General features: G+C 42.9%; 1 protein-coding gene across 9 annotated transcripts in view; it reads right to left on the reverse strand.

Annotated features, from left to right (window-relative positions):
- The window catches only part of samd11 (sterile alpha motif domain containing 11), a 105,439-nt gene that overhangs the window by 32,574 nt on the left and 46,109 nt on the right, over positions 1 to 26,756 (reverse strand). For 3 of the 9 annotated variants that reach the window (XM_024292352.2, XM_024292353.2, XM_036212676.1), the window contains 4 exons: positions 25,158 to 25,227; positions 21,316 to 21,407; positions 9,448 to 9,623; positions 2,140 to 2,249 (listed from right to left, as the gene is read on the reverse strand). In XM_024292352.2, coding sequence (XP_024148120.1) covers positions 2,140 to 2,249; positions 9,448 to 9,623; positions 21,316 to 21,387 — 358 coding nt within the window. In that variant the 5' untranslated portion in view covers positions 21,388 to 21,407; positions 25,158 to 25,227. Of the gene's footprint in view, positions 1 to 2,139; positions 2,250 to 9,447; positions 9,624 to 21,315; positions 21,408 to 21,540; positions 22,009 to 22,051; positions 22,205 to 22,292; positions 23,530 to 25,157; positions 25,228 to 26,756 lie in introns of those variants that run through there. The other 6 variants (XM_024292349.2, XM_024292350.2, XM_024292346.2 and 3 more) reach the window with 5 other exon arrangements.

Here is a 26,756-nt window from a genome sequence, read left to right on the forward strand (position 1 = left end):
CTTGGAAAAGGTTTGCACACTGAGCTGCATACTCACACCAGCAAACTTCTAAAACCAGACATAAAAAAACACATACACGGAAAGGTGTGCACACACAAAAAAACACACACACCCAAAAAGAGCTGAAGACCCAAACCGCTTCTGGAAACCCCAACCACACACACGCCGGCAGCCTGTAACTGCCTCTGGGAGTCAGCATAAGGAGCAAAGCAGAGGGAGAGAGCTGCAACCCAAAAACACCTTATCTGCCTTTTTGAGTCTCCGGTCTGACCGCAGAGCCACAGTTTACAGACTCCACAGGCAGCCAGACTCTAAGCGCCGGCGCCCGGCTCCCCCCACCCCCTCCCGCTCCTCCACCTCCTTCCCACTTCTCACAGGAGGGAGGGAGGGAGGGAAGGATGGAGCAAGAAAGGAACAGAGGGAGGGAGCCCTCCTGTCTGTCCCTCTGATTTAATTAACGGCCCACTCCCGCTCAGAGACAACCAGGCAAGCTTGCTTCCCTTTGCTCCTGACCCCTGCTACACACACACAAACACACAGCACACACACATCACAGCATCTATTTGACAACTTTATCTTTTTGCCTTTTGTAAATTAAAAATATTTACATAATTGTTCCTTCCTCTGAGTGCCTTTTTGTTTCCCTCCCACCAGTTCTAACCTCATCATTACGATTAACTGCCAAATTACAAAGTTTTAACTTTCCTGCCACCAACAATGAGTTTGAATGGAAATATAAACATGCACGTTTTTGCACCTGCAGGTAGGGAGTGGTGCACAGTTGATTGTGTGTGTTTGAGAATGAGTGTGTGCCTAATTTCACTGGCAGACAGAATTAGAGCCAGTTGCTGATCGGATTGGACTTGTTTACAGACACGAAATGAGCCGCTTAGGCAGCCTGTTAAATCTCCCTTTAATGCCCAAACGGCCAGATTTGGGGGTCTCGGACCCCTACGGTGTGGGCCGCACTCTGCTCAAGCCCTCTCCCCCATCATCACCCCACACCCACCTCGATCCGCTTTTGTCCTCAAGCTCTAAGGAAGCCATTCAGGGCCCTGACTTTTGCATTAAGTTCAGTGGCTGATTAGGATAAAATATTTGTGGAAATCAGTCTCAAACGGGGGTCTAAGACCCCAGCTGAGCCCATACCCTCCTACTTCTACTCACCCCACACCGTATGGACAATTAATCTGGCAGACAGAGGAGGCGAGCAAACAGGCAGAGGGTATGGATGTGTTGGGTCTGGGCTGATTATGCCACTTACTGTACCTCTGACTAATGGGATAATAATGGACAGGGTCGAACTCCGGCCAGGAGCTGAGCAAAGTTATGGTTCTTCCTGATAAAAGGCACTTTAGCAATTAATCTAAGGCCGATAGATCCCCCAGATTGATGAGTATTTTGAGACTTTTTACCAGCAGAGAAAACCAAGAATTGGTACCATTCTATGCTAATTCTAACCCAAATATTCCCTATGCTTTAACCACGCCGGAATGCTGCTACTTCAGAGCCAAAACCAAAGTTGCACAGTTCAGAGTCTCCAGTTTTATGATGCTTTGCCCCTGTGTTTGCCATTCAAACACAATGTTTGTCAGGAAAACATATACATTGAATTCCATGTGCCAGCAACATCCAGGGAAGTTGGTTTGATTGCTGAAGAATGACATCCAGATGGCCGCAGACTATCATCAAACAGCTTCCTTAACAAATAGCAGTGATTAAATGCGGTCTGTGTTCTAAGTGTAAGCTGCAGGAAAAGCTCTTAGCTTAGCACATGCACTCTATGGTTCCTTGGCTCACGTGAAACTGGATTAAAGTCAAACAAAGCTATTTATTCAGAGGTAATTTAAAACAAGGGGTTTAGCAGGAATCCTGGAGCGCAGCAGAGAATGTAGGAAGAACATTAGGTAATCAACTTGGGAGCGACCTGTAGAAATGTGTAATAGGCTTAAGTTAAACTCCCCAAATCACTCAAATTAGAGTTAATTACAGGTAATGGACAATTTGCATGTGCTACAGTAGATCTGAATGTGGCGTATATCATCAGGCTAAATGAAGATGAGGAATCCCAGAAAGGCTGGAGCGAGGAACTACAAAGGTCTAATTGTGACAAACCCTCGAACGCGATGAGGATCCTACCTGTGCGTGATGTACTGGTGCTGTGGTCCGAAGCTGACTGACCCTCGGGCATGCCGGGCTGTCTGCTGTGGTGAAGGCTGGAGATGATTGAAGACAGGTCACTGTCACGACTGTTACGGAGACAAAAAAAAAAAAGAAGAGAGGAAACTAGTAACTTCAACTGAAAATCTAGAAGGAAAAAAAGCACCCAAGCGTTAATTCAATCTTTTTTCTTTCTACTTACCACAGAAATCCTCTATTCAAACAGACCTAAGCTCTATAAAATACACTCCTCCACAAAGACTTGGTGGTTACAACTGGCTACTGTCAACTAGCTCTTAGTGCCAGCGTGTGTAATAGACTTTGACAGACTACCGTATCCAGCACTTTCAGGTCTCATCCCTTCTCATCTTCCACACTAAGATATATTAATGAACAAATTCTCATCTCATAAGTAGTTTAGCAGCTTAAAAACATATTGTGCCTGCTGGCATCTGCTTAAGAAAAATGTGGAAAGCAAAAATATGACAAGAAAACCAAATTTTCCTTTGAATAAAAAGTTATATTTACGACACAATGAATGTAATTTCCAGCTTTCCAATACTTGAGTATAAAATCCCTCACAAACACCCTGTATTGGCTTTAAGTACTGGGAAAAAAAGTAGGTTTAGAAGAAGAGGGGTAACAGATAATTCCTAGTGTCCTTCTAAATTCTCCATCCACTATCTTTCTAAACTCCCAGCACCAATGGACCTGCACAACTATGTCATGGAGGTATTTCGTTTGCAATCTGATTACCCTCCTGATCGCATTAAAATGGAATCATGATGGGGAATAGGCGCTTAGCGTTTGAGGGGAGCATGGTACCCATGGACTCTATGTAAGGTCAACATGTTGACCAACTGCTTTCATAACGGGAGTTTTTGCTTTATAAATGTGACATTCGTGCTAAGAAGGTTCTTCATCCCCATCAGTTTCTCAGATGACCTTCTATCAGTTCTTGGTAGCAGCATCCTCCTCACTCGTGAGCTTAACTGGAAATTTCTCTGAAAGCACAATCATCTATGAAGGGGGTCTGGTATGCCACTGCCAGCACAGTGCATGGAACAGATGCGGTGAACGGTTCTTAGCTGCCACCACCGTGACGAGGCCACACTGTTTGCGGCTGCTGGATTTTGGTTTTTACAGTCCCATGATTACAGGCTCCTGCTGTAATGTCAGGCTGCCGGTCGCCAAGCTGTTTTCCACATGCTAACAGAGAAGATGAAGGAGTGGTGCTGAGGGCTTCATGCTGGTCTCGCCAGTCACCCCTCAGTCGCAGAGCCGCCGTGAGTCACAAAACAGTCCCAGACAAAACATTTCTCATTGGTTGTTAGGGACAAAAAACTTGATTGGACTAAAACTGTGAACTTTTTCCTCTAATGATAGACTTCTGTTTTAGGGAGTGACTCTGGTTCCAAAAAGGATCCTTTAAAGAAAAAGTGAGGTTTAATAAAGTTTGATTAAAGTTATCTGATTTGCATCAACTAGTGACAGTGGCAAAAAGACCTGAAGAGACGTGCGTCTTTCCTGTAGCCAAATCCATCGGCTAGCTCGCTGCATTAATACACCACCCTCTGCCTATCATTTAAAGTGATCATGATAATGCCATCATGAACTTCTCAGAGAGGTGACGGGGTTATTATCCTATGGCAAAGTGGCGGCACTAAGCCATCAACGGCAAGGACATTGTTAGTTGGGTAATTAGCGCACTTCTCTTGAGCTGTCCCGCCTCAGCTTGGGCTAATGAGGGCTTATCCCTATCCCCACCCACTCCTTCCCTCCATCAAGCCCTCCTCCTCCCTTTCTGTAGGTGTAACCAAGGTCAAACTCAAGCCACGGAAGATGGAGCGGAGACTGGGGAAGTGTTTAAAACCCAGTCACCTGAGTCAGCGCTCCCGGAGGAGCTGCTAAGGCTGGGGTTGGCGGAAAAGGAGGGGGACCTCCAAGTAGGTGAAGGGCAGGCGGGGGGGATGGCTGCTGGTCCTGATAACTAAGAAGGATATGAGTGGCCTTCTTATCACCCAGACGGTCCCCTTATCCTCAATTCACCCCTAAACGGGTCGATGGCACCCCTTCATCACCACAAGACAGACACAAAAACCCCAAACACTGTACTGACAACCAGGGACCAATATTATTGATTCAATCTAACTTTTTAGTTTGTCATGTTATCCTGTATCACAGTGGGGCTCATAGATCCAACAGTTTAAGATTACAACATGAAAACCGTACGCCTCTTTAAAAATCCAATTCAGAACTCAAGGCTGTTTAATCCCTGACCTATTTATACATATTTGATTCACAGCATCGTTCAGGCCTGTCTTTCTAAAAGTTGCAGAGACCCTTTCTGCATCGCTTTATAACAGCTCAGACAACATAATGCAGCTCTTTTTCTAGCTTTAGGGCTTGACTGAGTATGAATGCTCACTAGTGTCCCGCTGAGGCTCTGGCACATGACACTGAGGCAGAGGAGCTGGAGGTCACAGTGTGAGCTGGCAGCACCCTGACGCCATGTCTCACACCACCAATGGGAAAGCGCATATGGTGAGGAGGGGGGAGGAGGAGGGCTGTGTAACATCTGGCGTGCAGGTACGCTGCCCTCATCTGCTCAAACAATGGCCTGAACACAGCCTGCACAGGTGGCCTACAGCAACAATCTAATCGTGCCGTTTGAGATGTAAAATTCAACAGTAAAGTGTGGATATTTTCCTAGTGCAAGACACCAAATCTAAAGCAGAAATGTATATGTGTCTCCTCTTTTCATCATCCTGTGAATAACATGCAAATAATTTGTCACGTCTCCCACAAATATATTGAATCTACTACAAGTAAGCCAGCTTGAGGGAGGAGGCAATAAATAAATGCAGAAATGGACACATCAAATACCTAAAAGCAGTCTGGCATCTCCTCTCCCTGTGGTTCTTCTGCTCTATGGACAGACAAGATTACGATACAGCAATGCAGCACTGAGCTTCCAGTCCTGACGATTTATAAGACTTCTAAAGTTGTTCCTGTCCTTAACTGTTTTTGGGAGATCACATTTGTCTGTTTGACCATCGTTTTGTTTTAGCATGGGCAATACCCAATAAACAAAAAACTACACATGCACTGAACATGGACATGGTAAATGCAGAAAACCACAAGTTTTGAAGCATTTAAGTTCCACTCCAATAAAAACTGTGTTTTTGCAGTTTTTTAACATGTTCCTGTAGCATTTTACTCTTGATGGGGGACACATATAAAATAATTTAGGATTAAAACTGCGCCGTTTTAAATCATGATGGATCTGAAGCAGATGAAAACCTGCAGTTTGAAAAAGTACGTGTTTATGACAGAAACTGAAAAGGGCAGGCCGAAGTCTACCTTCTTCTCCGATACAATTTGGATGCATCCACTTGCAGACAAATAGATCCATGAACGTCTTAATTTTCCTTGTCTGAGCTGCCATCTGATAGCTCTGTTATTGCTCGCCTTTTTTATTTTTTACTATGCTAATGTTAGCTTGAGCGAGTTAAGTGCTATAGGCTAGCAAGACAGAGTGTAAACAAAGGGCTGATGGGAAATTAGCAGAGCTAGCTTCTATGCCTACAGTCCCCCCTGCGTCTTAAGCGACACAGGCTTTTTGATTTTGGCTAAAAACAGCATAATCATAATTAAAAGACTACTGGGAGTGCTTTTACAATAAAAAAAAATTAGTTGGAGAAGAGCTTTAATCTTCTGATGAAGTGTAAATCCTACAACCTCATGATTGAGGAGTTCAAAATTGAGTAATTTACCAAAAAATCAGTACTCAATGAGTACGGAGGACAAAATGAGGACAAAACATCCAGTAGCTTGTGTGGCGTCGCTGCTCACATAACTCTGGGTTTTGTTCAGACCAAATATTAAAACCCAGTTATCAAACACGAGCCAGAACGGCTCATGAAAACATCCAATTTCAATGCAGAGAGAAGCTGTAAAAGTGAGCAATGTACGAAAATTTGTCAAGAAACAGCATCTTACCAGAATAAACCTGCAACAAACCCAACACAAACCTGTCTGGGCGAGCACTACCGCCCCTGTTCACTGCGGTGACAAACACGGAGGATGGTGATAACGAAGGACCTTCAGAATTGTTCCTATGATGTTACAACTGCCAATACATAATTAGGATGGAAAGATGCAGAATTCAACAAGTTGTTTTCCTTATCAGCTTTTTCTGTCAAAGAAGCTAACTTTAGAAAACGTATTTATTTATAGTTTTAGTAAATGGAAATAACAGCTAAAAGACATTTTCTTGCATTTTCAAAGGGTGAAAGACAAACATTTAGTTAGTTTAGTTTTGTGTTGCACGCTGCTGTACTACTTTCAGCGACCGAAATTTAACCGAGAGAATCCTGTCATCTTTAAAGTCGAAAGATTTTCAGAATAAAAGATCATTCAGACGCAGTCATTTTTGCCCCTAAACTTCCAGACAGAGTCCTGAACCTTGCGTTTGGTCTGTATTCAGTCCGCCGTCAAATGGATATTTCTGTTTCCAATTAAAGCGTATAAACAAAATGACCTGACTAAAGATCTCTTCAGTCATTGGCCAGGAATTACGAGGGCGGGGCAAAACAGGAAGCGAAAGAATAATGGAAGTTCTGCGGAACTTATCCTCGTCAGGATAGTTCACTTAATCAAACTTTATATTTTATTGACCAGTTTTGAACATCTGAGAAGTAATGTGTATCGCGTAAAAAGTTGTTTATATCAGCCTGCAATCAGACGACCACATTATAATGAGTCGCTGTGTCCCATCACTGATCCATGTTTGCTCTCCGTTTACATCCCATAGTGACCAGCCAGGGTGGCAGTTTTAGTGCAGTTGTTCCACTCCGAGGACGGAGCCTATTCAGACTGGGGAAACTTATAGAGCGAAACAGAGCTTAGTCCGATAGGAAATGAACCAAGACATTCTTGAAAGAATGGTCCGGCAGCAATTCCAGGTCCCAGACCAGGGTCCGCTTTGGTGTATTTAGACTGAAAATGTGTCCCAGATTATTGGGGGAAACAAATTATGTTTCACTTTAGGCAAACCAAATATGTCCAGTCTGAATACACCCTTAGTCTTTCTCAAAAATAAGATTTGCTCAATATGCTTTTTAAATCCCCGTTTATCTGGAGGGTTTGTAATTCTTCTATGGTAATGACCCTCCGTCTATTATACTTATCACACTGAAATATGACATGTTCTATGGATTCATAAACACAACAAAAGTCACATTTCCTCTTTGCATGTTTACCTATCATGAAGAGCTGCTTGTTCAGATATTTATGGCCAAATCTGACTCCGAATATTATTTTCCTTCCAATACACATCATATTCCTCACTGTCTCCTGCATTCCATATACCCACCGTCCTGTCCTCTGCCCACCGTTTTTCCCATAATTGATTTACAATGTCTTTGATTTGTATTTTTTCTTTAGAAAAAGGAAATTACTATATTTACCACTGTTTACCTGGATCAGGTGTGTTCAATTGTCTGAGCCTGATTCAGGTAATCAGTGAAGAAGGAAACAATAGGGGATGAATTTCCGGGACCAAGGCTGAACAGGGCTGCATTAGTTCATTTAGAAGAAAAAGATGCATTTAAACCTAAACTTTGATTAATTCACAGATTCACCCGAGTTTATTGGTGAGTCTCCCCACACCTTAAAAAAAACTACAGGGTTGTGTCAGGAAGGGCATTCGGCGTAAAACTCTCAGCCAAACCATCTGTGAGAATCTGACATGATAGTATTGACTACAAAAATGGAGTTTGAGCAGACAAAATATAAAGTTCTTGAAGGTTAGGTTGCTGCCCAAACTGATGAAGGATGAAAATAACTGGTACGTACCACATTTGGTGTATTTACATGGATGAAAGTGCAGCTGCAGCACGGAGGTTCCTAAAGCCCAGTAAGTGTTACATGGCTTGCCATCAGCCTTGATGATGTGAGGATGAGACAGCACAGATACACTCACATGTATACAGAGGCCCCGTATTTTTCACATCCATTCGCCAAATCCAATTTGTTAAGGCCCTTCTACGACTCACTTACTAAGCTGTGGTCAATGGAAATCACATTTCCATGATTGGACATCCCATTATCCCGTTCGTCCAGACCCACATGGGGGCATAAAGCGGAGCCGAGACGGATGCCCACGACAGACCGGAGCTGCGGCTCCAGCGAGTCCGCCGCCTTTCAAAGGGTAAAAGCCTGACATATTAGTCATAAGTGTTCTTTAAATTCATTATCATTTTAACACGCCAGCGGCACAAGTGTCAGGGGGAGGAGAGGCCCTCTTAAACAAGGTTAGGGGATCCATTTAAAGCTTCACAGTTGCTGTGCTGTCCACTGTGTCACACGCAAGTCTCAAGACATGAAAAACATCTCATCCAGTAATGAGGCTGCACAGGCTGCTTATGATGCAGATGGGGACGTTTGGAGCCTAATCAATGAACAGATTCTGCATCCTATCTGTCAATAATCTGCCAGGTTTCTGAATTATATAATAAGCTAATGTGCATCCCAATTTGTTACAAAATTTCAGAGATAATTGCTCCTCATGTTATCCAAAAAAGGGATAAAATCAATTAGTTACAAATAAAAGAAGATGCGTGTGTCAACAGCTAGAAGTGGTCATGTGGCTAATCCTGATCTCTTTGTGAGTTTGCATGTAAGAACACATGAACATGATTATTCTCCAGTGACTTTCTTTGAAAATGGTCTTCCGAGGAGCTTTTCATTGCTCTTCCGTTAAAACCTTTTTACTTTGCAAACCACACTCATCCAATCATTGAGCACTGCCATTAATCTGTTTAGGTTTCATCTTTCTAGTCTATAAAATTATGCTTTTTTTTCTTAATTCCATTACTTTTTTCCACGCTTACACACCACCAAAGGGTTCAGTGCCAGATTCTGTCACTTTCCTACTTTATAACCAAAACTGAAACCCAAACTATACTGTAAAAAATAGAAAAGAGCAGCAAAATCCCAACTAACGGACCAATTTAACAATTTTAAAGCACAAAAGCCTCCATCTAACATCCCAAGGTAACAGATTTTTGATACACAACTTCTCTTCTGAAAATAAACCTTCAACTTTACCTTAAAATTGCCTCTGGAAAGCAAAACTGCGCACATCTAAAGCAACACTGTCCCCCTGCAGCTCGAAAAAGAAAAAAAGAAAACCAACTCCAGGTTTCCACAACAAATATACATTTTCAGGTACAGCAAATGGTAGCTTTCACCATTTGAGAATAGAAGATCAAAGAGCCTCACCCTTTTCTCATGATACTGTAATGCAAGTCGTCCTCCTGCTTGATGTGGGCATGGTCTCCACTGGCCCGCTCGCTGCCTTCGCTGTCGTCACTGCTGAAGATGGAGGCCAGCTCCTTCTTGGGCACCCGGTTGGGAGGAAGAGGGATGGTGCGCTTCTCTGCCAAGCGCCCACGGTTCTGCAAACCATGTCACACAGAACAGAGGACATTTCAACAACAACATTTACAAACCCGGACTCTGAGATGGCAGCTTATACAGACAAAATGATTTTTTTTAGTAAAATAGTAAAACCATACACTTAGTTAAGTAAAATGACACATTAAGATTATTGAAATACAAGATACATAACTAAATAAACACATTAAAATGCTAAGATTGTTAAACTGGTTAAGTGAGTAAAATCACACAATTAATTTAACATTTTTCCAACAAATTATAATAAAGATCTGTTAAAAATTCCTTCATTTTCTGAGTAACAAATAAACCAGAAATCTATTTGCATTTGTAACCCCAGATTAAACTACGAAAGAGGATGTGCTGTGACTGAGTGTTTCTTTAGTTTTAAAGCTGCCAAGAGTAAGCAGAGATTATGGCAGCAGAGCCAGGAAGTGAAGCTGGGTGACCTTTAATGTGACCTGAAGGGGTCACAGCAGATTACCGCAGTCGTGTAACAGAGAAATAGGTGAAGGGGTAAAATGGGGAGCGTAGGAAGAACCTTAGCTGGGAGGATCGGACAAGAACGGGTTGGAAACTGGAGAGGAGCATAGCAACAATAGGCTGAGGGGAAGTGCTAACAAAGACGCGGGGAGAGTAGGTGTGGGTTTGTGCAGAGAAAGCATGAGAGAAGATACTGAAATAAAAGAGAACGTGGTGGTTCTAATCATCAAAGAGAGCGAGGTCTGGCCACAGTGGGAGAGTGGACTTGTGCTTGAAACTTTTTTCTATTTTGCTCTCTGTGCATGCATCTCTGCTCTTCCTCCCGGACGCCTCCAAGCCCTCCAGCTATCCTTCCCACCGCACGCAACCCCATCCCCTCCTTCCCTCGCTCCATCCATCCCAGGAGGTGCGGCAGCTTGAGTGGCAGGCGGGGGCAGGAGGAGGGATTTGGGGCTCCTAGCCAAGAGGCAAACAGGTGCAGCCTCTCTGGAGTCTCTCAAATGGCAGACATTAAAACGAGCTGCGAGCGCAGAGCAAGATGAAAACATCCCTCAGGACGAACAGGCCACAGACTTCTGCACATTTCTCCTTTTCCTTTTTCTCTGATTTGCCAGAAAAGAAGTTTCCTTTCCTGCTTCCTGCTTAAGGTTTGCACAAGTTGTTCTCAAACATCTTCTTTGTTGCCACACAAGGTTTTGATCACATTTAGAGGGGAAAACAAAGTCTGGACAACAAGAATGAAAGCTGACATCAAAGCTTCTAAATCCCAACAGCAAAGTTTGCCAAAACCCGTCCTAGAAGATGCTGCCGCCACCGAGGAAAACTTTAGTGCACATGTGAACTAATGTCCCCATCGACACACACTCTCACACACCTGTTCATGTTTCTTAGAATTCCCCTCCAAAGATGGGGATTATACTTGGAGCAAGCCAGCAATGTAGTGTGTACAGGAATAGCTCGTCTAAGAGCAGACGTGACTGCGCCTGTGTGTGCGCGTGCAGACAGCCACCCACATGGCCGTGACATACCCAGCCTGACAGCCCCCATCCCTTCCTCCCTCCCCTCTCTCCTCCCGGAAAGCCCCAATCCTTTCTTCAGTGGCACTGACGCAGAACTGGGGGTGAGCTCCCACTGCTTCCGGCAACACTTCCGCAGCACGGGGGAGGGCTCTCTGAAACAAAACATGAAGCGGATCGCACCCCTGGCAGCCCACGTAGGAGTGCTCAAAGGAAGGGCGCCGTACATGCACGCACAAACACGCGGTTCGTGCCGAGTCGAGGCAACCTTACTGTGTGTGGTCAACCTCTTTTCAGCCGTGGAAAAAAGTCTCTCATAAAAGTCCCACTGAAAGCACCTCTATGAATATCGCCTCCCACGCTTTCTGTCTGACAGTCAGGCAGCCAAGAAATATATCTGGGCTTCACATCTACACGTTCAGAACCAAAGGCACATACAGTACATACAGAGACGCATGCAGAGGTCTACTGATCACACCAGGAGGGATCATATCAGGACAGGATTTAAATATTCATTTACATTCTCAGAACGCATCAGCCCTCCAATAAATGCACCGAGACTCTCACAAAGGTGAGAATGATTCATCAGACAACTGCAAGCTAATGTTTTTTAGGAATAACAATGCGGTATGCGCCTCTATAGCAAATGTGCAGCTGAAGGCAGGTCAGCTCAGTCCAGAGACCTCATGCCATTAACTCAGTCTACATCAACTCGTTAAAACATTATTGGCTTATGTTAGACAGGCTCCTACAACACCAGCCACTATTATTGACTCTAAAAACATTGGATAAGATCATTTCTGGGATCAAACTAACCTTCTATTTTAAGGTATTTTGGTAATTTCGATTCAATGAACTGAAAATAACCTGGACCATGTTAAATTACAATACCTTTTAAGCTTTCCTATCCTTTGGTCTAAGGCCATAAAACTCAATGTACAGTCGTACATCCAATTAGATCAATCTGTCTGAGGCAAATAGTTAATAGAATTGTCCAATACCATTAAAAACGTTTTCAAACAGAAATAAATAAATTATAACCGATATTGGAAAATAATATGTAAAAATGGCCAAGTGACATCACAACAGACAAAACACATGTGATGGCAAAAAAAGGATCAAGTCATCATTACAGTCCAATGTGTGGAAACACTGAATTTTGAAAAGACGTGACCATACAGTGTTCTGCTAATGTTCCTTTTGTATTATTTTAATGTAGAACAACAACAGGGCCGAACTCTATGAAACTAAAATGTGAATGGATTTACCATTAATACTTATTTGTTTGCATAAATTTTTAATTTACACTTGATTATCTTTCAACTAATACAATGAATGTGGAATCCATTTTAGGGTCAATCGTTCAAAAGGAACCAATATTGGCTATGAATTGTATCGTCAACAACAAGTTATGATATGAATCCAATTGTTGTTAAAGTTACTCGCTAGACCCCTACTGTGGTCTGTTAACACGAAATGATTAGACGAACAAATTACTGGAAGTGTCACACACTTAAACCTGTTTTCATCTGCAGATGGTTTCATACTTAATGAGTTGAATCCAGGAACCAAAGCAAAGTACAAACAAGAAAAGTGGCCAGTCATCCTGTTTCTCTGAATACTGTATGTTGAAAAGCACCATCACCTCTATAATACGCTACTCTAACTAACAAGGCATTTTCCAAACTTCTATTTAAAGCTTCATCAAATTTGTGGTGTGGGCAGTTTTTGTTAGTCATGGTACAAATCGCTTGCATCATTTACCCCCTTTGGTCTGCCGGATAGTTGTTTCCATTTACGTCTGCACACTATTGTGTAGGGGAGCTTTCAAATGTTCCAAATGGACTGGACCATGTTAGAAAACTAACTGGTATGGACCAAAAAGCCCAGTGTGAATAATCAACTGCTGTTATTATCATACACTAATAAAAAACTCCATCTATTTAACCCTTTTCCACATTGCTTGACATGAAACAATGCTATCACCACAGTAATACAGACAGCATCCACAGGATTGTACCGGAGCAGTAGTACACAAAAGTATGTTGGTGTGTCCAGGATTTCATCCCTGCTGAGGAGATGTCTCCCCAGCAGCTGAATATTCTCTCTGAGGTCTGCAGTCTCTCCATGTCAATATTTTATGTCAGCGCAGAGAGTTTCTGTTCAGAGAAATTTAGAAAAACTTAAAGGCCCCAAACCCAAACTGAGCCGCGTCATAACAAAAACCATGAGACATGAGAGAAAAAGAAAAAAAAATACTCTGAATGTTGTGAGTTGAGATTTACAGAATTAAGAAGAAATAAGAAGTGGACCGTGAAAACACTAAACCAGACAATCTTGTTTGAAAGCTAGAAAAATTTGAGGTTTTTGTTGTTGTACACTCCAGTAACCTTTCTGGGTGAGGACAAAAGTTTGCAGTCAGTGCAAAGTTTCACTACAACAAAATGCTGGTCTCTCAGAAAAGATCTCATTGATGGTTGGACCAACTATTTCTGGATAAAGGTGCTTATAAGGGAAAATAAATGATTCAATGTTTCATGTCTTTTCTTTAAACTCCCATTCCGATCATCTTTCGATTTATTGTAAAAGTCTCTCCAGTTTTGGGCAGAACTGTTGGTGTAGAGTAAGCCCGCCCTCCTTTCCCATCATCCATCTTTCCTCTTATAGCCGAAACACAACACCACCGGTGAAACAAAACTGACGAACAATATAAGAGCTGTTCAGCCATACAGTTTCGAACAAGATGCCAGCTCAGACGAGTAATACAAGGGCATGCATGGATCCATTTGTCTTCAAGTGAATGGGTATTTTCTACGTGGCAAATTCTATCTTTTTCAAACTGAATTTTTTTCCACATTCTCGTGATTCACAATGATACGAATAAAGAAATACTTCAGAAATGCAATTTTTGGATTAAATGTCATTAAATATGTCCCCCATCATCAGAAAATGCCACAACACTGTGTTAAAAATGCCAATAAACAGGATTTTTATTGGAGTAGATCTTTAAATGTGCCTAAAACATCTAAATGAGATATTGCTGAAAAAGCGTACAGGGTTTTCTCTTTCTACGTTCATTGTTTCCTGAAAGGTACAGTGCCCTGCCGCCAGTTTCAACAAGCCAAAGCAAGACACACACGTACACACACCAACACAAACACACAGCAGTAGCTGCCCGTGACATTCCTGCAGCTGTGGCGCTCTCTCCCCCTCACACTCGCCCCCCTACCAGAGATCTCCCTGGGGGACGAATGCCTAATGAGTCACGCGCCTGTCTGCCGTTACCTCGCGGCCTGTGTGTGTGTGTGAGGGTGTGCATGTGTGTGTAGGCAGGATGGCGGGCTGACTTGGCGGGGAAGAGAGTCGGAAGGGGGGGGGGTGCTGGAAAAGGAGAGAGGGAAAAAAGTGTGAGGAGGATTGGAGATGAGGGGGGGTGAAGCGGTCATAAGGGCGATAAGAGATTTGAAATGAGGCCAAGACAGCTAGATAGACGGTATGTTTGTTTGAAATGCTTTTGAGGCTAACTCTAAACTCAAGCAAAAATTCACATTTTGCATTTTCCTTCATCTCCGACTCAAACATAAAAGGTCACGGCAACTTCTCAGAAGCATCTATGAAAAAAAAGATTTGATCCCAGTTTGGCAGCTTTGGTCAAACTGCCAGTCAGCATGAGAACAAGAGACATGACAAAGTTCATTTACTGCTGCTTTTAAAGACCCACTATGATGAAAATTGTGTTTTTGGTGTTTTTAACAGGTTCTTGTGGCATTTTTTCTGTTGATGGAGGACAAATGTGAAGAAAGTTGAGCTTAGATTTGCATTTTCTGCATATATCCTTATTTAAATTGATCAATGTACACCTTTTTTTTCTCGTCTAAGCTGGTACCTGGTTCAAAACTAAACAGCAGGATAGATATTGCTCGACATTTTTGTTGCACCGGTAATTTTAGGATGGGATTGTAAGGAGTTGTAAAAGAGCAGGACAGAATGTAAACAGATGGATGATGGGAAGTGGGGTGGGCTTACTCCAGGCCAACAGCCACACTCACAACTCAGAAGGAAGTAAATTCCTGACGCTCTGCAGAAAATATGTCCTAGAACACAAGTTTTTGGATTGTTTTCTAAAATCGGCCTAATCGTAACATTAAATCAAAAGATGATTGGAGTGGGACTATAAAAAAGAATAATAAACACACTTAACAGTGACAAACTCTCACAACACAAATATTCATAGTTTATTGTTCAAGGTCGTCTTAGTTATACTTCCTGGATTACTTATCTTGTTAACTCTAACATTTATCCAGCTGTCTTAAGTTGAACAACTTTGTATTATCTTATGGACACCTACACATTTTACGCCTTTTTTCTAGTATACATCATTCCAAAGTAAAATTTGTCTTGGTTTTCATGAATCATATACAACTGTAATCCTAAAATAATCTCAAGATTCTCCATAACTCCTCTGATGCATGTTCAGAAAACTGAGAAAGTTAACCCAAATCATAAAGGTGACTTCACCAGAAGGCCCTCAGAAATGGTCAACAGCTGTAAGCTCGACTAAAGTTATAAATGAACGTGTTGGTGATTAGACAGGAAAACACGCACCGGTGCACAAACTTTAGCAAAGGAAAATGAACTCAGCAAAATAAAACGGAATCCGGGCAGCATTGTGTGTGGTGAATCCAGACTTCAGACAGCTCCCGGTTGTTGATGCCCATGTGAGAGGGAAAAAAAAAGGTGAGAAAGCGCTGTAGGGCAGTAAGGCATGCGACCAAGACTCACGCCTCCCCGCCACACAAACACACACACAAAAGCGCATGCTCTCCTGCACACTCAGCCCCCACGCGCTGAGCCAGGCGGGCAGTTGCAGCCCAGTGGAGCGGCACAAGTGGGGGCTGGACGAGGGGGGGGCACTGAGGGTGAGAGGCGGCGAGATGGAGGGGAGGCTGCAGGCTCGGCACTGGGAGGTCAGTGCCGGTGCAGTGAGGCGTGCGAGCGCGTCTCTCCGCTCTCCCGCTTGTTTCTTCCCTCCTTTCTCTACCATTCTTTCTCTATGTGTGTGTGTGTGTGTGCGTGCATTTGTGTGTGCATACATGTGTGTGTGTGTGCAGTACATTGTGTAAGGGGGGGTGTTTGTAAAGGCCCATGGCGGTTGCCACAGATAAGCTTCACAGGTAACGACTGTGGCTTTCCCTCCCCTGACAAACAAGGGAAGGCGACGCCAGAGTTTAATCTCTGGTTGATGAAATGAACATAAATCCTTGACTGCTCAGGAAGTCTAAAGACTTTATTGAAATCTTGTCATGAAGTGGAACCTCATTTGAAGTCCCACTCTAATCATCCTATTTTCAAAGTGTTCTCAGTGTTCTTTTAATTATGATGATACCCTTTTTAGCCAAAAAAAAAAAAAAAACCTGTGTTGTTTTCTAGGACATAGTTTCTGCAGAGCGGCAGTAGTTCTTTAGAAATTCAGAGTTGTAGGCGGTACTGTTGACATGGGGTAAGCCCGCCCCCTTCCCATCATCCATCCGTTTACACGCTCTCCTGCTAGCTTAGAGCCCCTAACAACCCCAACCTATAATTAACAAAATAAACCAAAATATCAAAGCAGATATCAGAGATATCCAGTTGGGAGCAGCTCAGATTAGGAAAACAAAGACGTTCATGGATCTATTTGTCAGCAAGTGGACGCATCAGAATAGAGTGGAGCAGTGATCTTGTGGCCCACAGACTGTTGCCTCTATGTCACTTTTCAAGCTGTTTCTGCTCCTGATTCACAACAATTTGAACAAAGAAACACTCAATATTAAGCTTAATTTTCTCTGTATAACTCCTGAACCATTAGAAAAAGAAGAAGAACATGTCAAAAACACCAAAAACAGCACTTTCATTGGAGTGGATTTTTAAAAGTTCAGCTAAACCAAAATCGGCCCATAGACATTGTGGTTCAACCTAAAGGAACTGTTGGTTCAAACTGCTTCAGCGGCGCAATTTAGTGAATGTATAGAAGTTAAACAGACATGGAGGCACAGCAAACTTCTGCAGTGGAGGAGCAACAACCAAAGAGCTACAAGCAAACATGCCGTTTTTCACTGTGAACACGTCCACAGATGTTAGGAGGAGGGCTTCCGAGGAACACTGCCATGAGCACATTTGTGATTAACCACCTATGGCTAATAGATGCAACATATTTCAGCTTAATCTCAGGAGGATCTCCACCCAAATGTTCGCACACATCCAAACATTTTCAGCTCTCTGAATTTAGCAAAGGCTAATGGCTTCTCCGCTCAACTTGCAAGCCAAAATATTTAAATTCGCTCAAGCAACAGTATTGCCAAGTTTCTGTTGTAAAAAAAGCAACTTACTCTTACTACTTTACTTAAAAATCTAAGACTTTGTTTTATTTTACTCCTATAAGTCATCACATTACAGGGCTTTATTTCCACACATACCATTAGGTTGGTTGATGCTTTTTATGACAGAAGCTGACGTGTCTAATGTCCGACTGACTTCATTTTCAGAACAAGATGCACAGAAAAGTGCACAAATACACTTTATAAAACCACACTTTTGTACGTTTCAACCTCAGTAACCAATCTCATGGTAACCATGGTAACGCTGCATCAGCACATTGTACACATAGCATTAGCCCTGCAAAGGAAATGGTCAGAATTCTAGTGAAGCTTTGGTGTAACTTCATTAAGGAAGATCTACTTCACTTACGGTATGCCGGTTTGTTGTGTCACTCTACACCATTATTAATTTAGCCTTCACTTTGAACCAATAGCTAAATGGCCCGCTTTTTTTCTCAATCAATCACAATCATATTTTTTTTGTCAAAGTCCAACTCTGACAAAAAAAAAATTACTTTTGAGGTTTCAATTCAATTCAATTCAATTCAATTTTTTTTATATAGCCCAATATCACAAATTCAATTTGCCTCATTGGGCTTTCAATTTGTTTTTGAAAAAGAGTAAATATAAAATTAATGTCAAAATGTCCTTTTCCAATCCAAATTCTTCCCTTCTCCCTTCCCCTTCATTTGGCCCTCCAAAAGGAGAGTTATGAAAAAATAGTGTCTCATATTTTGGGCTTGACTTTTTTCGTGGACATCATCAATAATCGTCAGTCGGTTAGCGTTAGCTTCCAGCACTTGGTTATACATACAACAGTGGTTTTATAACTTTAAAAATGTCATGCTACAACAGTCATTACTTACATTTAAATGTAAACTTCTGGGCTTCAGAGCACACCTACGTGAAGAAAAGCGCTTCTCAGTGCGACGCGGTTTACCCTCGCGGCGGAGGACTTTATATCCCTCCACTTGAAGGGTGAAATTTAAAAACTAATTTTCCCGGACACGACTTGCACTTAAACTCCCACAACAAACGGATGGGATGGAAGAAGGGGACAATTCGGATTGGGCCTTTGATTATGGCTAAAAATGGTATAATGGTATATGGAGTATACTTGTATAGAACTTTTCTGCTTTCCTTGAAGGTCCAAAGTGATATACAGTCTCATTCACACACTGATGGCGGCTCCGCTGCCGAACACTGGCGCCAACCTTGCACCAGAGGCAAAGTGGGGTTCAGTATCTTGCCCGACACTTCGACACATGGGCAGGCAAGGCGGGAATCGAAGAGGTTGAGTGATCTACCACTGCACCACAGCCACCTGAATTCTAATCAAAACTAAAAGACTACTTGGGAACAATTTGAAAATAGATCAAAAGATGATCGGAGTGGGTCTCTAAATTCCTGAATGGATGTCCTTTTCCACCCCGTTCTCCACCTGGAGTCATCCTTTGGAATGGTTTAGCCTCTAACCAATATCAGCGTCTAGACCAGGCGTGTTCAAAGTCAGTCCTCGAGGGCCGTCCTCCTGCTGGTTTTCCAGAAATCCTACCTTGTAGGCTGCTGATTACCTGGATCAGGTGTGTTTGGCCAATAAGGAGCTTCAATGACAGGCTGGTTGGAAAACATGTAGGACACTGGCCCTCGAGGACTGAGTTTGGACACCCCTGGTCTAGGCTCTGGGGTTTATATATCTATGATCCAAGTCCATCTCAAGCACACAAGACGTCATCCACCCAGAGCCCAACCACCAAAGATTATGTACCTATTCATGCACATTATTCTGTAACAAATAAATCTCAACTCGCATTCCTAATATCGCCCCTTACTGAAATTCCTACAACAGTCTGTGTGCCACGATGACACATTCTGACCATAGCAATGTATGGAGGTAGACTTTGTGTGATGGGTATAGAAAGTGCGTTTGTGTGTTAGCACAGAAGAATGTGGCTGTGAGTTTAATTCCACTTTGCCAGAGGAGCCCTTGATTGGTGGAGGTCTTTATGAGCCGGAGGAGGGGAGTGCAATTTCCTCCCGGCCTCCGCCAGTTCCGCTGAAAAAACAGCGGAAAGGAAGCTCGGCTCTCTCCGGGGGGGGACACACATCCACTAACACAGACACGCACACACTTCAGCCAGACAAAAAGCCAAACGTCAGGCCTCCAAACAATCAGGCATGTATGCACTAAGGTGAAAAAAAAAGAAAATGAACCCCAACATGTTTACAGACAAAAGCAGATCCACAGCTTCTCATGACACCTGGGAACGCTTCAAAGCTACAGCCAAAACGATAAAGCAAAAGAAGAACCAGATTCTTACATAACTGATTTTTATAAAAGTGATAATTAACATTTTAAATACTTCTAAACTCCACAGCAGTCAGTGTTGTGTCATAATAAGCAGCTTGTGCAGAGGCACACTCACAGCAAATTAACCTTCATGATTTCTGAGCAGGCAGGTGAAACGCCTCCCCACAGCTGCTGCGCTTTATGATTGCTTGCCTCATGCCTATGAGCGAAACAAGATCACTCAAAGTTCAGCCGTCAAACTTTCAGAATAAATGACGGCATGAGGTAATTTGTGTCAGTAGGCAGGCCTGTGTCTGTCCGTGTGTGCGCCGGAGCTCATCGTTGAGGGAGTGCTGGCTGCCATCCCCGGGGGGAGTCAATGAGAAGCGATGCAGGCCCTTCCTTCCTATACTTAACCTTCAGCAGGTAACTCACAACGATGTGTGGTTATGAGTGTGTCGTGGTGATATTGGTGAGTTAGGCCTCCACACCACACGAGGAAAGGGAGAGGAGGCAACAATAACAACCTTAAGGCTCTCATAACTCTGCTTACGTCAGTAACAAAGTTTTCTCCGTCACCGCTGTAATTGAAGTGGAGCTGCACAAGCCATGGCAAGCCAAAACTCAATCACTGTGATAACTGTAATGAGGCTGAGCGAAGGCAAACACGCTCAAACCCTTCTGTGAAAAGACGCGACCGTTTCCTCTGTCTGCTTCCTTCCATGACCTCCCTCTTTGGCTGAAACCTCAGTGTTTGCTTACATTTTTGCTTGTTTTAAATGTCACCAGTTTATGGGCATCGCTCAGACACCTCTGGCTTATCCAAACCTCCTATGCTTTGCGTGCCTTGCACACAATAATCAGCAGTAGCCACGCTCAGTAGCTTGCTAAGCCTCTTACACCCTTCCCTTAAGATTAGTGCTTAGGAGCGACGACAGATGCGCTCCGTGGTGATAAAAACACACACACACAGAATGACACACACTCACAACCCGCTACACCTGTGTGAACAGATTTGCTCAAAGCTGACACATGAACATGCTTAAAAAACGCCGCGCGGCGATGCCATTAATTGTGGCACACCTGCAAGGCCTCCAGGTTTGGCAACGTGCCGCCGGTTGGGAGCCCTGGGCAAAACAATAGGCAAGCAGCAGCTCAACGGCCAGGTGAGGAGGCTGCTGCAGACAACCGTACCCTCACGTCACCCAGAATGCCTCCTAATAAAAACTGACTGATGCTCAGAATCTGTGAAAGCCTCAAAGTGGACTCATGACCATCAGAGCTGACATCTGTGCCTGTGGGGTCCACATTCTGAAGGTTACGAGTACAAATGCAACAACTATAAGGAAATACCATAACAATGATATTATTGAGATGAACTTGACAGTGATGAGCATCAAATTAGTGCATTTATGTGGTATACTTTAGGGGGAAAAGTTGTCTGTAAGTGAAATGAAAACAAACTCCGCCTCTAAATTCCATAGGGAAGGTGTAAATTGCAGCAGAAGGCATTGCAGCACAAACACCAACATGAAGGATGAGGGATTCTTACCACCGGAGATGAAATTCGACAACCGGGGCAATCACAGATGGGAGGATGCACCTGCAAGATTCCTTTGGACATGAGAGTCTTGAGACTTTTTCCTAACAAAAAGAGGGAGAAAAAAAAACAATAAAATCCTTGAGTGGAAACATCCCAGAATCAAACATACCAGAAGTTTACCAAACATCCCCAATGAAATCAAATTAAGCATGGACCTGCAGATGCTTGACTCACCTCTGAGGCTTGTTCTCATTAATTCTGCTTTACAGGTTAACGTCTTGAAAAGCACTAAAAGATTTTTTTCCCCAACATAGCAAGTGAGGACCCCCCTCTCCCCCCTCCTCCTTTCAACACAGGCGCGCGCACCTAAACAAAGTTACGCGTCAGTTCTAGTGGAGCAAACTTAATAGCGCGTGAGGTTTTTCGTGCACAGGCCACATAAATGTTTACAAAAATCCTAATAAGCATCCAAGAATAAGAAAAATGTACCAGTAAAGCGGCTATTTTTGCAAATAAATTAATCCAAAAACCTGCAAGAAGCGTCAGTGCAGCTGATGAGAGAGCATCCAAACCAGTCGTTTATGGTAGAATGGCACCATAAGTGAAAAAATCGTCTGCTATTTTAATAATCTGAAGTGTCTGTGGACCCAGCATGCAGTGCGTAAAAGTGTAAACAGCCGTGCGCGAGCGCAAGTGTTCCCTGCGATCCATCCCAGCATGCTGAAGGATATTAAAGCCACCTCACATTCTGATGTCCATGCTGAAGTTCCCCCCTCAGACAGCTTCAGGTGTCCAGCTTTGGCGCGCGATCTCACGCGCCTGAACTCTCCTGACGCACTGACGGCTGTAACCCTTTCGCTCCAAACTCAGTACCGAAACGCCAGAGCCGAGTTGGAAGCCACAGAAAGTTGAGTCTATAAATCTTTTAGGTGTGTTCACGTGTTCCTCCCCAACAACAAGCACGAGGAAAGTGGAGATGTGCTCACCTTTGTGTCGAATACTCCTTTTCCAATCTTTGGCAGTCTCGCGCCCGCTAACAAACTGGAACTCGTTGGGAGTGAGCCACTCGCCCCTGTATTTAATTGAGGGTCCCTTACTACCTTGGCACAGTTTATTGATATAAAGCAGAGCTTTATTTTCGCCACACTCCACCTCGATGCACGGCTCCCCGTTGTCGAAAAAAGGCTGAAAGTCGGGGATGGAGGAGAACCTCTCCAGCATTAAGTCGTCCGTGTGATGGTGGAGGTGCTGGTGATGCAGCGCCGAGTCGTGAAGCCCCAAGTACGCGCGGTGATGGGTGAAGATGTGCTCGTAGGGCGGCGGATGCGGGGTCACCACGGGGATGGCGGTGGCATTTAAAGGGGCCAGGTATTCGGACTGGTTGAAGGCGGTCAATGCCATGTCGTCTCCATCCAGACGCTCCTTCTTGATGGCAGGCATGTTAGTGGGAAGCGCGCGCCGGTAACAAGTGAAAAGCTGCTTCCTCGATCCAACTTGACCGTCCCCTTGGTGCGTGCGCAGGGCTGAGCCGGACTCCGAGACGCGCCTCTCCGCTTCAGACACAATCTCCGCGTCGCCGTCAGACAGCGGTGTGGCGAGGTTGCCGGATAGATTCCCATTCAGTAGTTTCCAGCTCGCGGCGGCGGCAGCGCTCTCCGACAGCCTCACAGCTCCTACCTCCCACATTTAATCTCTCTCGCTCTGTTAATACCTGACATGCTGCAAGCCCTCAGCCACTTACAGAGGGTTACTTTTTGCGCTCACCGCTGGTCGGAGCATCACTTCCCGTCTCATTTGATTATTATAGAATATTCATAAAAATGTATTATTTTTTTAAACAAAAGCAAAAATCAAAATATTCTAGAAAAAGTCTTACAATAAAAGGAAAATTGAGCTGGAAAACTTGATTTTATGTTAAAAAACGACAAAATCTGACTCTATGGGTCGTCATATTCCGGTAATATTGATGGCGTTTGGAAGGAGTTGTTGGGTTTGAACCCGTGTGTGTTGCTGCAGTCACGCTGAAGTTCACAGACCCAGACCAAACAAGATTTGCACTCTGCGCCGCTTCTCAACTTGGCCCATTTAAACGGCGGAGGCTTGGCGGGGGCCGCGCGCCACAGGGGGATACTGCGAGGGACGGCGCATGAGCGCACACAATGATGGAACCAAGGGGATGCAACATGCATCTGTTTTCATCTTCAGATTTTCCATTTTACTCCAGAACCAAGACCACAAGTTCATATAGTTTTGAACAAAATTCACTCTAAAACAGGGGTGTCAAACTCAATCACACAGGGGGGCAAAATCCAAAACACACCTTAGGTTGTGGACATACTATTCCAGAATAAATCATCTTAAACCTTAAATAACTTTTAATGTTTTACTCTCCATAAAAATGTTTTTGTCAAAATTTTACAAGTTAGAAATGAGCACAAGATAACATTGTACCATTAATAACAATACAATAAAATGATCTGGAGGGTTGGATCCACGTGCTCTAAAAGATGCTAATTTATTATGTTTCATCTCCATCAATAACAATCAAACATAATATTAAAATGTTCTTATATTTCCTGAACAGACACAAGCTCAGTGGACTTTACAGGCCACCAGAGACGTGCAGGAGCAGATCCAGACGTGGAGTGTCTGAATCCAACCATCTATTAGTTATACTTCACCTGCAATGACCCCACCTTTGCCCTCTGAAGAAAAAAAAAACACTCCAAAGGTTTGATTTACAGTTTGTGCTGGAAAAGTGGTTTAATAATAACAAAATAATGACGTATTTTCTATCATAACAATTTACTTTAGTTAGAACTTCACTTTAACTCTGTCCTATTAAACTGTGATAAAACTTTTGGCTTCACTTTTTGAATGATAAAAACTATTGGAACTCCTCAGACTTTAAGCAGAACATTTCAGAAGAACCATTCATGTCGGTAACATCTGCAAACCTGTGGCTTTGACTGGAGTTAAACTAAAGACTTGGCCCAAAGTCTCTGAAAGCGCTTTTTTTCTGCTCACTGCCTGCAGGGCCGGGTCCCCTGAGCTCCTGGAGCTTGTGAGCAAAAAAAAAAAAAAATTCACATCTGACCCCCATCAGTGGAGAACCACCCAGGTAGATCTACCACCAACACATGGAATAGCCATTCCAGCAGTCAGGGAGGGGTGCAAAAGCGTCGTGTGTCAAGAGCTTATAAATCAGGCCAAAACCGACTCTGACACACACAGGAAGGAGGTCGCCACACCACAGGCGGAAGAGGCGCGTGAGGTGGCCGGAGTCCAAAGCTTGGCCAGAAATGGTTGACTGGGAGCAGCCAGGGCAGGCCAGCACACATGTGCGGAAAAACATGCCAGCAGCTATCTGGCCAAGGATGACGGAGCAGACTGATGGGACAGATGGATCTGAGAAACAATGGGAGAACTTAATAGAGTTAAGGGGTCTGTGATGAGGAGAGATGGCGTAGGATTTTATACAGAAAACACAGACTTGACGTCCAAAAAGGTACAAGAAGTGAGTAGAAATATGAAATCGAAAGTCAACGCTTTTTGGTCTTCACAATAATGCGAGTTTCCATGCGCCGAACAGAGGCGATGACATAAATCAGGAACTGCTGACATTTACAGCACATGTTTACAAAGCTGCTTAAAGGAAGTGGAACCATAGATGAGACACTCTCCGATTCTCTGCATCAAACCAGACTTCACCACGTCAAAAATGTCGCAGTGAAAACCTTACTGATCAGTGCGTTGGCGCCGGAGGTTTCACCATCAGGACAGCCCTGATGAAACTAGTCATAAAGGGGACACCCGTTCTAACACCCACTATATCCCTGATCGTGACTCACTCTTAGCGGCTCATCGGTGAGGGGTTCCCCAAACTCAGTGACGACACCCAGGCTCTCGTCTGTGCAGAATCTGGTTTGGGGTTGAATGAGAACATTTTTCCATCAGTATTCTTGTGAGAAATGCCTGTGGTGTTGGGGAAACCTTTAACCTTTCTAAACATATTAACCTTCCAGAGAATCCTTCACCAAAACTACAAAAACCCACAAGTTTATTAACCAAGTCTCAGAAGTTACAAGTTCATGTCTGTTCCAAAAAAACCTTCAGAAATATTTCCTGTCAATTGTTTTCATCTTGATTTGGATGATATTTAGAGAAAACAAATTGACCTTTTTTTCTTTCTTACATCTCATTTTGACGTTTATTGGGATGTCATTTCTATTTCTCAAAAACTTCTGCATTCTCCTTCTGTGAACTGGATGAGCCATCACCACTGAAGTCTCACTTTCTGTCATAGTTTACTAAGTAAGGAAGTGAGACTATAGATGAACAGGGTTTGAGTCACTGGTGGTATTTGGGGCAATAACAGTTCAAAGAGCAGGTACAAAGCTAGTATGAATTAATTTAAAATAACAAAAACCTTTTTTTGGTAGAATAACTTTGAAGTGCAAGACGATTAACAGTTAACTGGTATCACGCTCCATGGACTAAAGTGGTTTTAATTTTAGGCCAATTTATGAAAATATTGAACGAACATTAACTTGATCTGAAGCAACATTTTTTTTGTATGTATTTTTAATAGAAACTGTGGCAAACGTTTACTTGATAGTTGTAAAATTCACTTCACAAAGAGTTAAAACAGAATAAAAAATACATTTTTTCAGTATATAGCAAAAAAACAAACAAAAAAAACACTACAAACATTCAAAAGAGAAGCTTATTGTACTTTAGGTCAAAATCCATAGAAATACCTCAATAAACAGAACCAATCTTTTTTTTTTTCCAGTTCTGGGTATAGATCTGCATATGCAATTAGAAAGTCTGAAATATTGTCATATCTACTCACAAAGTCATGCAATTTATTGTTACTTGATGATTCCTAATAACCTGAGTCTATGGGTGAGATTATATAAGTTCGCTTCCTCCCACTGCCTTTCAGGCAATCTCTTCATGTCTAGTTATCCTGTGTTTGACATGTCTTTATGGATGTAAACCTTGTATTGCACATGAATTATATTTTTTCTTGATTGCTTGAAATAAACTATTTCTAATCTAAACTAAATCTAATTTTAGAAACTTGATAGCTCTTTTTTTTAAAAATGTTTATTTTCTTCTTTTTAGTTGAAAAAAAAAACAATATTTATACTATTTATGTCACAATGAATGAAATGTTTACAGGTACCACCACCACACATTTTTTTGTATGTGATTTTTTCATGTTCATGTTTTGTCACAAACATCTCATACCAGAGACATGATTAATCAGTCCCAATAAATGAGTTTTTATGAAATTGAAAACAGTTGATAAACAAGTAAGCCCCAAAGGTTGACATTTAAAGCAACAGATTTTACTTTTTTTAACAGAAAAGGTCACAGATCACAACATATTTTTTATTAAGTCTGATATTTGTGTTAAAGCAATTTTTGATGAATATAGTGTG

The sequence above is a fragment of the Oryzias melastigma genome, linkage group LG7 (assembly GCF_002922805.2).
Source record: "Oryzias melastigma strain HK-1 linkage group LG7, ASM292280v2, whole genome shotgun sequence".
NCBI classification, from domain to species: domain Eukaryota; kingdom Metazoa; phylum Chordata; class Actinopteri; order Beloniformes; family Adrianichthyidae; genus Oryzias; species Oryzias melastigma.